Genomic DNA, 13182 nt, shown 5'->3' on the forward strand with positions numbered 1-13182 from the left:
CATTACTTGTGGATAAAGAAAGAAAAACAAAATGTGAAACCTCCCCAAATTACCAAACCCTGTGCTGTTTTTTTTATTATCTCTGCCCTCATCTAATCTCCAGCTATAACAAAGTCCAAATGGCCTTGGATCCTTAAATCTGCTGCTCTATAGGGTCTTCCTTAAACAAAACAGTCTACTGAGGGAGTTCCCGCTATGGCTCAGTGGGTTGAGAACCTGACTTGCATCCATGAGGATGCAGGTTCAGCCCCTGGCCTTGCTCAGAGGGTTAAGGATCTGGCGTTGCCAAAAGCTGTGGTGTAGGTCACAGGCATGGCTTGGATCTGGTGGCTGTGGCATAGGCTGGCAGCTGCAGCTGATTCAACTCCTAGCCCAGGAACCTCCATATGCTGCAGGGATGGCCCTAAAAGGCAAAACAAAACAAAACAAAAAAACAGTCTCCTGAGACTGGACCTGTCCTAGGATGGTAGGCACTTGGTTTGTGGCCATAGCAGCCACTTTTCAAGAACCCAGTTTCTCTATTTTGCTTTTATTACATTCTAGCCTCTAAAAGACTAGGTTCTTTTTTTTCTTTATCTACCTTCTTTCTAAACATTTGTTTTATGCAGGTTCAGCTGCAGCTCTGGAACACAGCTGGCTAGAACTCTTGCAGCCTAATTTCTAGCAACATTCATGATTCAACTATTGCTGTTATTGTCTATGACATCACAAGTGGGTATTATGTTTTACTTGAAAAAGGGATCGAGGGAAGCTATAGAGAGACAAGCGGAGAGGAAGGGCAGGTACATTATTCTCTCCAAACCTCCACTAAATGTTTCAACTCTCTGCAACACATCCTCTTGTAGACATCAATCCTTTCAAGGAGACGTATAATATGTAGATTATGTACTAGATTGTGTATGGGCAGAAGGAGGAGATTATATGATCATCACATTAGTGAGTAGCAAGCCTGAGCAGAATAACAAAAGGAAAAGGGTATAACTACAATTGCTTCTGGCATACCCAGAGCTCAGTCCCAATGCAGAGGGTCTCTGGTACCGTTCACTTGGGAGGAGTTACCTGTGTCAGAGATCAGAAAGGTCATGGATTCAGGCTTCGAGGGCTCCTGATCCTAGGGAGGCATCATTACACCTTAGAAAGATCTATCCCTATCTACTAACTCTGGGTCTGAAGAAGTATCTTACCACAGTCTGGTCCCTGACATCATTTCTCATTTGTCCAGACAAGTTGCCACAAAGGAGGCATTAGAAAAATCCAGAGTCCTCAACAAGATGTTTATTGAGACCAGTGACAAAACCAGCTACAATGTGAAAAATCTAACACCTATTTCTCTTTATGATCCTTCCATTGCATTTGCCCCCAGCTATCCACTGCTTACTTTTTTGGATAACCCTGGCTTGTCCTACTGTGGGGTGGGGGTAGGTTTCATCTCCCCATCATACATTACAAAAGACTGGAATCATGTCTCTTTTGTACATCAACACACACACACACAAACGGCTATTCCAACACATGCCCTCTGCCCTTCCTTCCAGAGATAATTCACCTCCACTGAAGGAACAGGAGAATATTCTTTCTCCCAGGTTTGCTAGAGTAGGGAGGGTAAAAGCAAGAGAAGGCAAACTTCCCTTGCTGAGTTGATGGCCAGGCCAGTTTTTCTCCCTGACTGGTACTGAAGGGTAAATTGGACTGCGTCCCAAAGGAGCTCCCTGGTTTGCCTTTAAACGAAAGGGATCATAAGACAAAAATTCCTCTTCTGTGTCTCCTAGAAGATGCCCCTAGGAGTTGATATTTGACCCCATCCACCTCACCCTATTACCTTCCTTCCTTAACATACACTTCAGAGGTGAAATCCAACTGGAACCCTTCAGTCAGTCAGGCAACAAAAGCCATTGTTCTTGTTGATAGCTTAGGTTGTCTCTCTGCCTAATTTGATCCATTTATTGCATTTGGGCTTCCCAATACCAGTTCTTATCCCCCCAACTTCATGTTTATGGTTTAAATGCTTGACCATTTAAGCTCCTGTTAGGCTGAGGAGTAAAAGAGAGTCCCTGAAAATGCTACCCTATTTTCTTGACTGTTTCTCACAGCTACTGGGTGGGAAGTTTTTGCAGGGCCCAGAAATCACACCTTACCTTCTCTGACTGCTAAGACATCTACAGGGGATGCAGTTCTACAGCAGCCAGAATACCTCAAAGGTCGATACAGCTCCTTCTCCACTGTTTTATTATCCACGCCGTCAATAAACAGCTGGTCCTTTCACCTCAGCCTGCTATTTTTTATGTTTTTGTCTTTCCCAGGGCTGCACCCGAGGCACATGGAGGTTCCCAGGCTAGGGGTCTAATTGGAGCTGTAGCCACCAGCCTACGCCAGAGCCACAGCAACATGGGATCCGAGCTGCGTCTGCAACCTACACCACAGCTCACAGCAACATCGGATCCTTAACCCACTGAGCGAGGCCAGGGATCGAACCCACAACCTCATGGTTCCTAGTCGGATTTGTTAACCACTGAGCCTCGACAGGAACTCCCTCACCTCAGCCTCTTATTGCTTGTGCCTTCTTCACACTGTACCTACACCTCCACAATACAGTTGCATCATGCTGGTGCACCAATACAAAATCATTCCAAATACATCAAGATAAGAATCAATTTAGGGCAGGAAAGGTTTTGCCTCTTAGGCCCATGCACCTGGCTGGGACTTTTTGTTGTTTATCACACTTCTTAGATGAGTTGTTTTGAAATCTTGTGGAATTCCCTGGTGGTCTAGCAGTTGAGGATTCGGTGTTGTCACTGCTGTGGCTCGAGTTCGAATCCAGCCCCAGGAACTTCCACATGCCGAGAGTGCCGTCAAAAAAAGAAAAAAATGTTTTAACCCTAGCAAAAGTAGACTCTTTGTGCCTTTGTGCAAGCATCTCAGCCCCTAGTTTCTTCCTGAGATGGCCATTGGAGGGCAGCAGAGCAAACAGGAACATATATTCTATATGGTGGGGGGTGGGTTCCCTGGAAGCATAGAGACAGATTAATTCTACTCCCAGCTCTGCTCACCAGGATGTTGCTACCTAACAATGACACCAAGCCTCTAGAAGAGGTACCATAGTAGAACTGAGGGTAGAACTGATAGGAAGAACCAGAACTTCCTCACAGAGATATGCTACTACAATTTAGGACTGTTTCCCATATTTGAAGACTTATTCACCTTATTTAAAAATTCAGGGAGTTCCCATTGGGGTGCAGTGGAAACAAATCCAACTAGGAACCGTGAGGTTGCGGGTTCGACCCCTGGCATTGCTCAGTGGGTTAAGGATCCGGCACTGCCCTGAGCTGTGGCGCAGGTCACAGATTTGACTTGGCTTTGGCGTTGCTGTGGCTGTGGTGTAGGCTGGCAGCTACAGCTCCAATTCAACCCCTAGCCTGGGAACTTCCATATGCTGTGGGTACAGCCCTAAAAAGCAAAATAAATAAATAAATGAATAAAAATGAAAAATAGGAGTTCCTGTTGAGGTGCAGCGGAAACAAATCTAACTAGGAACCATGAGGTTGCAGGTTTCATCCCTGGCCTCACTCAGTGGGTTAAGGATCCAGCATTGCTGTGAGCTGTGGTATAGGTCACAGATGTGGCTCAGATCTGGCATTGCTGTGGCTGTGGCATAGGCCAGCAGCTGTAACTCCAATTAGACCCCTAGCCTGGTAGCCTGGGAACCTCCATATGCCCTAAAAAGCAAAATAAATAAATAAATATTTTTTAAAAATTCAGATATCGGAGTTCCCGTCGTGGCGCAGTGATTAACGAATCCGAGTAGGAACCATGAGGTTGAGGGTTCGGTCCCTGCCCTTGCTCAGTGGGTTAACGATCCAGCGTTGCCGTGAGCTGTGGTGTAGGTTGCAGACGCGGCTCGGATCCCGCGTTGCTGTGGCTCTGGCGTAGGCCGGTGGCTACAGCTCCGATTCAACCCCTAGCCTGGGAACCTCCATATGCCGCGGGAGCGGCCCAAGAAATAGCAACAACAACAACAACAACAAAAGACAAAAAAAAAAGACAAAAAGACAAAAAAAAAAATTCAGATATCCAGGCTCCACCTCAGACCAAAGGAATCACTCTCTGAGGGAAGGGCCTTGAAATATATACTGAAGATTCCCAGGATTCCTTCAAGGCAAATTTGGGACTTTCATTATGGGTTACTACTTCACCCAGTACCTCATTAGAATACTTTGTATTCTACATGGGTACTGTGAGTCTGCCAACCAAAGGTGTAAAGCTAGGCCTGGAATTGCTAACAATGGACTGGTAACTAAAGAACTAAGAAAATAGCAGAAGGTTATTTGGGAGCTGGGGTGAAGAAAAGGGGGAAATCAGCAGTCAGCACTACTCAACTTATGAGTTGGAAACTGGGAAGCAATTTCCCACTACTGTCCCTGAAAAGAAATGCATCCAAGCCTCTCCCTTAGTTTATGTTCCAGATGAAAGAATCTGGGAAAAGAGAAGACAGAACTATATGAATACTTCCCCCCTGCAGAGAAATGGCCACAGGTCATGGGAGAAGGGGCACTGTTTCTTCCAGTCCCCATCACCCTTATACCATTCCTCAGTTATACTGTAGATAAGGTTCCTGGCCTCTTCAATGTTCTGGCCAGAGAGAGATAGTTGAGGAGTAGGCATAGGGCTGCTCTGTTGCTTCTAGTGGCTCCTCTCTTTGGAATAGCTTTTATTTTTTCCTCAAAAGCAAAAACACCCAATCAGTATCATCCAAAAGTCACACCAGCATTTCCTTAGCATTGTTTTTTACTTTCTGGGGGGAGGAGATAGAAGGAGGGAGGAGGAAGGAAACAGGGATCCACTGGAGTCTCCAAAAGGTATGAGACTGGTAGCATAAGGACGGGATGAGATGGCCAGGTAGATAAGATGGGAGGTCCCCAAGATCCATTTTTCTATTGATTCATACACACTAATGAAAATGATGACATACATGGAATTGCCTAGCACATGGTATTCAACAAATGTCAGCTGCCTTCTCTAGCAAGGGTTCTCCACAGGCTAAGGGTACCTAGACATCGCCATCCTTCTCCTTTCAGGAAATGAAGCTCACCTGGAAAACTAGGGAACTTAAAGTGCAGTACAGTTGAGAAAATGCAGTTGGCTGGCTGGCTCAGTGCAGAGACTGGCTGTCTCCCCATCCCCCTCGCTCCCCTCTGCCAGGGTGGGGCTGAGAGTAGAGCTCCCCAAGTGACTTCCCTGAGGCCTAGCTAGCTTGTCCTAGAAGATTCCATGTGGAGGGCTGAGGGTTGTGAGTCTCTAGTGCACAGTCCTCTCTTTCTGGCGATGATAATCTGGGGAAAAAAGAAAGAAAAGGAGGAAAACAGCAGGTTATTTTCCGGCCTGAGCTCCCAATTCCCCACCCCCAACTTGTGGGGCCTCCAGTAATCAGTATTTAAAGAGCTCCTATCAAGGATTCAGCCCGGTAAGCCAAAAAGAGAGTGGCACTTACTGTAGGGAAAAAAGCGGACACGCATGCTGATTTCACGAGCTGTCTTCAGGATCTCAACAGCCTAGAAGGAACACAGCAGCTTGTACAAATGAAGAGATATGACCCGGGACAGAATCAGAACAGGAGGAAAACAGTTTGCCACTCGAACCTTCTGGGTCACTGACAGCTGCTTCCCTCGTATCAAGGAGAGGTTCTTTCTTATCAAGTTATGGATTAGGCTAATCCTGTCCACTCTCGCCTACCTGGGATGGCTTCATGCCTCACCACAGACCAAGTCCTGTGCTCACCTTGCTGTGCTCAATATCTTGGAAATCCACATCGTTCACAGCTAGGACTTGGTCCCCTTCCTGAAGTCCTGCTCGATGTGCATCAGAGTCAGGAATCACCTGTTGGAAAGGACAGAATATATATAATAAAGGTGGGATAATTTCAAAGAATGTAAGTGAAATTAAGTCCTATTCAAATGTAAGGCACTATTTTAAGTGTGTGTTTGTGTGTGTGTGAGAGACAACATAGGTAAATAGGTGGCTTGCCAAGTGGGAAGTTTTAAGTGGGCAAAGAAGGGTATCCCCAGCATGCCCCTTCTATGAGTCTACTGAATCATCCTTCTCCCCACCCTTGGAACATCAGGGTTCTGCAATCTGATAACAAAGGAAGTGGCTCCATTATTGCCTATGAGGCACACGCACCTTGGAGATGAAAATGCCTAGCTGGGAGGCCTTTCCTCCTCGGATATTAAATCCCAACTGTAAGACAAGAGCACAGAATGGGGGCTCAATACAGACAACAAACACAAAAACATTGAGTAGCATAACTGTACAATAGCTTGGCTTGTGTCCCTCGGAGAGAAGTCAGAAGTTATGGAAGTGGTGTATCAGCTTTTCTGTCCATAAAAGTTTCTTTACCTCCCTAGCTATTTCCCAATCCATCTCTCAACCATGGCAAACTTCTGGGCCTGGTTCTAGCAGGGAATATGAGGCAATTTTTCCATAAGCTCACCTGAGCTCCAGGGGGTTTCTTTAGTGTGACGATGCGGGGAAGAAACTGGGTCAACTCATTGTTGTAGTCTGGGTGGTATACTCTCTGCAAGACACAGCAACCCAAGAAAGCTTACTACCAGTCTACCTTCTGGTAGTCTACCAATCTACCTTCATCTAGAACACAAATCTATCACCCTGAAGCCAGGATAATGTGAAGTCATGGACTTAGTTTAAGTAGAACAGATAACACTGTCCGAATGGGTAGATGGATAGCATGGGGAAATGTTAGCAGCCCAGTAGATCCCCATTTCTTTACCTCAAGAGAAAGGATTTCCCAGAATTCTTTGGTGTAAATGGCCTCTGGCAGGTTTCCCTAAGAAGATCTCAGTGGACCCAGATGCTCAGAATCCAGCTGACTAAGATTAATTCTCCACTGAGCTTTCTAACCCTACCATCCTAGCTTTCATGTATCATCTCATGCTCATGGGAAAAAGCCCTTACTCAAGGGTACAGATGGTTCCCACCTCATGAGGAGGAATCCATGCTGGGGGATTCTCGTAGGCAGGCAGGAAAACCACCGGGTAGTCATCGTAAGGAATCCGGCTGTCCATCTCTACTAAGGCCCTGGAATGTAAGGGTAAATCAAAACTGACGACTATGGTTCAAAAGGCAAAAAAGCTCAGAAGTTTCAGAAACTAATTCCAACTTATCCTAAGGCTGTCAGTCTATAGGCCCAGCCCACCTCTAGGTGATAAAGATTTGGGGAGAGAAGGGAGAAAACCATCAACTTTGCTGAATATCTGGATGCCAAGCAACCTGTTAGATACACTACAGAAGTGATCTCCTTTCTCACAACACTCCTGCAAAATAAATATTACCCTCTTCATTCTAGAGAAGAGGAAATCAGGATCGCGTCTAAAAAATATGTGACTACTAGAGTTCCTGCTGTGGCACAGGGGGTTAAGGATCTGACTGCAGCAGCCTGGGTCGCTGCAGAGGCATAGGTTCAATCCCTGGACTGGCGCAGTTGGTTAGGGATTCGTAACTGCCACAGTCGCTGCTACGGCTGGGATTGGATCCCTGGCCCAGCAACTTCCATTTGCCGTTAGTGCGGCCGAAAAAGAAAGAAAAAAAAATGTAACTACTTTGGAAATCCAACGGAGCGCACACTCCAACTATCCACACGGACTGAGGGCAAGGCACTGCCCCACATTCTCTAATGTGATCGGTAACGGCGTAGGTCCCCAGATCGACCCTTCCTTTACCACCAGCCACTTTCCAGATCCCCGACCCGAATCCTGCTAGAGTCCCGCGCACACGACGCAATACAGGTCGTCGTACTACCTCTCCCACCCGCAGGCCTCAGCCACCTCAGGTTCCGCTCACAGTCAATTCGGTCTGGGAACCGGAAGCGGATGTTCGGCTGCGTCGGAAAGGGGCGGGGTCAGGGTGCGACGCGCGGGCCCTCCCCTCCCAAACGCGTCTTTCTGAGCGCGTCGCGTACGTGCTGGGCCCGCAGGTTGTCTGCGCTTCCATTGGCTGGCGCCTCCAGATTTGAAACTTGGCGGTTAAAGCTCCGGTTGGGACGGGGCGGCGGGAGACGAGGGAAGGGACGTTCAGTTTGGTGAGTTAAGGGGGCACATCTTAGTTCAGGATCTGCCTTTCCCGGTACCGTGGGGCTTTGGTTCTTTGTCGTCGTCTCCTCTGGGCTTTTCCTTTCCATTTCAGACGCCACTTCGCTCTCTTCATTCTGGCCGAAAGGGCAGTCCTGTCGTGGCCAGGTCTGAGGGACAGTGACTTTCCTGAGGCAGAGATCCCGCTGGGAGGCGGAGGCTGCCGCCTTAGGCTATCGCTCTCTTCCCTAACCCACCTCACCCTTGGAGGAGGGCCAGGACTGAGGGACGACACTCTCCCACCCCTGCCGACCTACCAAGATTCATCACCGAGCATCTTTTTTTTTCTGCCCCTGCAGAGACCGTGCCGAGGTAGGATCATGAAGGAAGAGGTGAAGGGCATTCCTGTAAGAGTGGCACTGCGATGTCGCCCTCTGGTCCCCAAAGAGATTAGTGAGGGCTGCCAAATGTGCCTTTCCTTCGTACCCGGGGAACCTCAGGTGCGTAGCCAAGTTCTGGGCCTGCCTGTGAACAGCTGGGGCCAAATGGCAGTGAGGGGCGTGGTCTGGCCTTTTTTTTCTTACTCCTTTTCCCTTGTCTTCTCTAGGTGGTGGTTGGTACTGATAAATCCTTTACCTACGATTTTGTATTTGACCCCTCTACTGAACAGGAGGAAGTCTTCAACACAGCTGTAGCACCACTCATAAAAGGCATATTTAAAGGTGAGGCTCTTTGATTCTTGAGCATACACTACGTGTCAGGCACTATGATGAGGTGCTGCCAGTACAACCATGAATGAGACATAAGTTCTGCCCTCAAAAAACCAATAGCCTAGGAACTCAGTCTCACTTGTCTGAACCCTTGAAACTAGTTTTATACTATATTTGTTTTCTATGGTTCTGCTCATCTTTGACTTGTATACATTTTTGTTTGTTTGTCCTGGCATATCATTAGATTCTAAAGCTCTTTGATGAGTGCTGATGAAGATCAGTGTGCCAGTCTACTTGAGGCCCAGGCACTGCAAAGCCTGTTGAGGGATTCAGAGATAAATAATATATCTTCCATGGCCCCGAGGAGTTCAAAGTCCAGGGATAGGAGCGGAAGTAGATGACTACATACAGAAGAAATACATAAGAAATTTTAAATGTTTAACTTCTCTCTTTAAGAAAAAATATTTTAAAAGTTAAAACCTTTGAGGTTTCCTAAAGCCCCTAAAAACTCTGGCCAGAGTATTTTTTATTTATTTCTACTCTTTCTATTTTGTTTATATTTACTGCAGAAGCTAAGGCTTTATTATTTTATTTATATTTACTGCAGGAGCTAAGGCTTTATTATTTTATTTATATTTATTGCAGAAGCTAAGGCTTTATTAATAAGGTGTTATTGAAGACCATAGCAAAGTTCTGAAGAAAAGAGCAGTGCCTGAGAGGTATCTAATTGTTACTCTACTACAGAGGTTATTCAGGATTCAGAGCAGAGGGCTGTTTAAAAGAAGTAGAACCAAGGCACAATAGTCCCTTAAAGTTGAAAGGGACATTTGTACATCATCTAGTCTAACATTCCATCCTAAGAAAAATACTTTCTAGCAATATCTCTGTTAAGTGAACTTCCAACATCTGGTTAACATTTTTTTTCTTGGACAGGGATATCACTGACTCCTACTCCTGTTGATTGGTTTTTGTCTGTTAGTATTTGTTTTATGTATTTGGGTGCTCCTATATTGGGTGCATATATGTTGATGAGTGTAATATCCTCTTCTTGTATTGATCCTTTTTTGATTGGTTTTTGGACAACTCTAATTGTGTTAGATTATACTGAGATGAAATTCGCTTCCTGGTAATTTCTACCCAGTGATGTTAGTTCATCCATCTAAACAAACAGACACCTTCTTCCAGGGAACAGCTATTCGCATATTTTTCTTTCACTTTTTTTTTAATGATGTCATGGCTCAGGATGCATTGAACACTTTGTTTCAAATTTCTTAAATGTTAAAACAGTAACCTCAAACTTACAGAAATATTGCAAGAACAGCATAAAGAACTTTTTTTTCCTGAACCATTTGGGATAAGTTGTTGACCTGAATAAATTGATGGCCCCCTGAATACTTTAGTGTATATTTACTACAAACAAGAACTTTCTCCTACATAACTATAGTACAGCCATCAAAATCTTGAAATTAGCATTGCTACATCACTATCATCTAGTCCTCAAACCACATTCAAGTTTCATCACTTGTCCCAACAATGTCCTTTATAGAAAATCGATCCAGTTCAAAACCATATGCTGTATCTAGTTGTACTGCCTCTGTGGTCTCCTTCATTCTAAAACTCCTTCAGTCTTTTTTTTTTTTGACCTTCACGATCATGACACTTTTGAAGATCACAGGCCATTTACTTTGTAAGCTGTTTTTCAATTTTGGTTTGTCTGATGTTTATTTATGATTGAATTCAAATTGTGTATCTTTAGCAGGAATATCACAGAAGGGGTGCTGTATTCTCATTAAATTCTATTGGGCAGCACATGATTTTGGTTTGTTGTGTTACTGCTGATGTTCATTTTGATCATTTGATGAAAATGATATCTGCCAGGCTTCTCCGCTATAAAGTTAATCTTTTTCCTATTTACATATTTGGAGGACCATTATTTGATTCTGCCTAAGTCTCTTCTAATTAATCATCCCCCTTTCCTTTAGCCATTTCTGAAAAAATGTGGTATCCAGACCCTTCCTTATCTTACCTTCCTCAGAATGTACCTTCATAGCTTAGTAAGAGCACTATAGTTCTACTTTCATACTCTTAGCTTGGGAAACTATAAGAATTAAATTATAGTCTTTAGAGGCAATATAAAGTAGAAAATCATTCCAATATATGTATGTTTGGTTAACATAGCTCTCAGTTGCAGAGATAAAGCCAGTATTTTTCAATCAACAACACTCTGAGTTGTTTGTAAAAAGTACCAAAACTTGGTTTCCTCAATTATTACTATATATACATATATATTGTATTGCAGAAGATTATGGAATGTTCTGTTGCCCCAGAGACATGCCAGGTGATAATAGCACTCTATGACTGTGAAAATCTCAATTTAACATCTTAAGATCATCCATAACATCAAGGTCTTCATTTAGACGAATAAGTTCTTTCCAAAAGAAAAAAAAAAGCAAAGGACATATATTACACTGAATCATATTTAAATGATGACATTTCTATGAGGAGCTTGATAATATGGTCCACATGCAGTCTGAGAGTTCAAATAGGGTGTGGATGCTTCCATTGACTGTAAAAAGCAACTTTTTTGCCTTTTTAAATGAAGACTCTGTTATCAAAGAGACACATGTTGGAGTTCCTTTTATTTATGCGGCTTCTAAGACTTTCCTTTAATTCCCACAATTTAGAATTGTTCAAAGTGGACAGAAAGTAGAATTATAAAGCTCTGAATGGCTTTTAGACAATGACTTGGCCACCTTCATTATCTGTCATATCTTTAAGTGTTTTACTTCCTAGCTGTTTTTTTTTTTTTTTTTGCTTTTTAGGTCCTCACCCATGGCATATGGAGGTTCCCAGGCTAGGGATCAAATCGTCGTTATAGCTGCTGGCTTAGGCCACAGCCACAGCAACATGGGATCCAAGCCACATTTGCAACCTAAACCACAGCTCATGGCAATACCAGATCCTTAACCCACTGAGCGAGGCCAGGGATTGAACCTGTGTCCTCATGGATGCTAGTCAGATTGGTTTCCACTGAACCACAACAGGAACTCCTCCTTTACTTCCTAGCTTTTAAGAGCTATCAAGAAAGGCACACATTCTGCTTATTTGGAATAATGCAAAGTTATTGCACCCATATAAGCTTTCCTTGTGTCTAACATTCCTAAGAGACCTTTTTGGTCAGAGAGCAGTCTCAGTTTTGTTACAAGTAATTGCTGAAGGAAAAGGAGTATATTGATTGGATGAAAATGTGTGAGCGCCACTGTGCATGTGACTTCTATTTTGCCAGGATACAATGCAACTGTTCTGGCCTATGGGCAGACTGGCTCTGGAAAAACCTATTCAATGGGAGGTGCATACACTGCAGAGCAAGAAAATGAACCAACAGTTGGGGTCATTCCTAGGGTAATACAACTGCTCTTCAAAGAAATTGATAAAAAGAGTGACTTCGAATTTACTCTGAAAGTATCATACTTAGAGGTAAGTGGTTTGTCTTTAGTTATTCTTTTTTTTTTTTTTTGTCTTTTGTCTTTTTTTGTTGTTGTTGTTGTTGTTGCTATTTCTTGGGCCGCTCCCGCGGCATATGGAGGTTCCCAGGCTAGGGGTTGAATCAGAGCTGTAGCCACTGGCCTACGCCAGAGCCACAGCAACGCGGGATCCGAGCCGCGTCTGCAACCTACACCACAGCTCACGGCAACGCCGGATCGTTAACCCACTGAGCAAGGGCAGGGACCGAACCCGCAACCTCATGGTTCCTAGTCGGATTCGTTAACCACTGCGCCACGACGGGAACTCCCTGTCTTTAGTTATTCTGAATTCAGATTACCTTTGAGTAGAAAAATAAATCTAAATCCTATTTTTTTCCTGGCATGACTCAAATGAATAAATTATGTTTTTAGTAAATTACATTTTTTTTTTTGTCTTTTTGCTATTTCTTGGGCCGCTCCCGTGGCATATGGGGGTTCCCAGGCTAGGGGTCGAATCGGAGCTGTAGCCACAGGCCTATGCCAGAGCCACAGCAACTCGGGATCCGAGCCGAGTCTGCAACCTACACCACAGCTCACAGCAACGCCGGGTCCCTAACCCACTGAGCAAGGCCAGGAATCGAACCCGCAACCTCATGGTTCCTAGTCGGATTTGTTAACCACTGCGCCATGACGGGAACTCCAGTAAATTACATTTTAATAAACTGATAGTGAAAACTTACTGGCTCACTTGGCTCTGACTCCCACCCAGTTCTTTCCTTGATATCAGAAGAGTCTGTTTAATCTGATCATTAGAGGAATTGGCATTGCTATATAAAATGATGATAGGAATCTTTTAATTCCAATTTGGCCTCTATTATTGATTCCCTGTAGAGTCTGTTGAAAGATATTTGATATCACTTTACTGTTTTG

The 13182-nt window shown here is 44.3% G+C and overlaps 2 protein-coding genes across 6 annotated transcripts in view; one reads left to right on the forward strand and one right to left on the reverse strand.

Annotated features, from left to right (window-relative positions):
* Positions 4685-7928, reverse strand: PDZD11 (PDZ domain containing 11). Of its 4 annotated transcripts, none has more exons than XM_013990916.2 (7): positions 7836-7879; positions 6990-7089; positions 6485-6568; positions 6175-6231; positions 5773-5871; positions 5486-5546; positions 4685-5327 (listed from the first exon to the last, which is right to left on the reverse strand). In XM_013990916.2, exons 2-7 carry the CDS (start codon positions 7074-7076, stop codon positions 5293-5295), a joined length of 423 nt encoding a protein of 140 aa, XP_013846370.1. In that variant the 5' UTR covers positions 7077-7089; positions 7836-7879; the 3' UTR covers positions 4685-5292.
* KIF4A (kinesin family member 4A) overlaps positions 7957-13182 on the forward strand; it is a 128108-nt gene continuing 122882 nt past the window's right edge. The window contains exons 1-4 of one of the 2 annotated variants that reach the window (XM_003360353.4): positions 7957-8089; positions 8438-8578; positions 8686-8800; positions 12075-12265. In XM_003360353.4, the coding sequence (XP_003360401.1) occupies positions 8459-8578; positions 8686-8800; positions 12075-12265 (426 nt within the window). In that variant the 5' untranslated portion in view covers positions 7957-8089; positions 8438-8458. The remainder of the gene's footprint in view (positions 8090-8437; positions 8579-8685; positions 8801-12074; positions 12266-13182) is intronic. The other variant, XM_005657819.3, reaches the window with a different exon arrangement.

The sequence above is a fragment of the Sus scrofa genome, chromosome X (genome assembly GCF_000003025.6).
Source record: "Sus scrofa isolate TJ Tabasco breed Duroc chromosome X, Sscrofa11.1, whole genome shotgun sequence".
NCBI classification, from domain to species: domain Eukaryota; kingdom Metazoa; phylum Chordata; class Mammalia; order Artiodactyla; family Suidae; genus Sus; species Sus scrofa.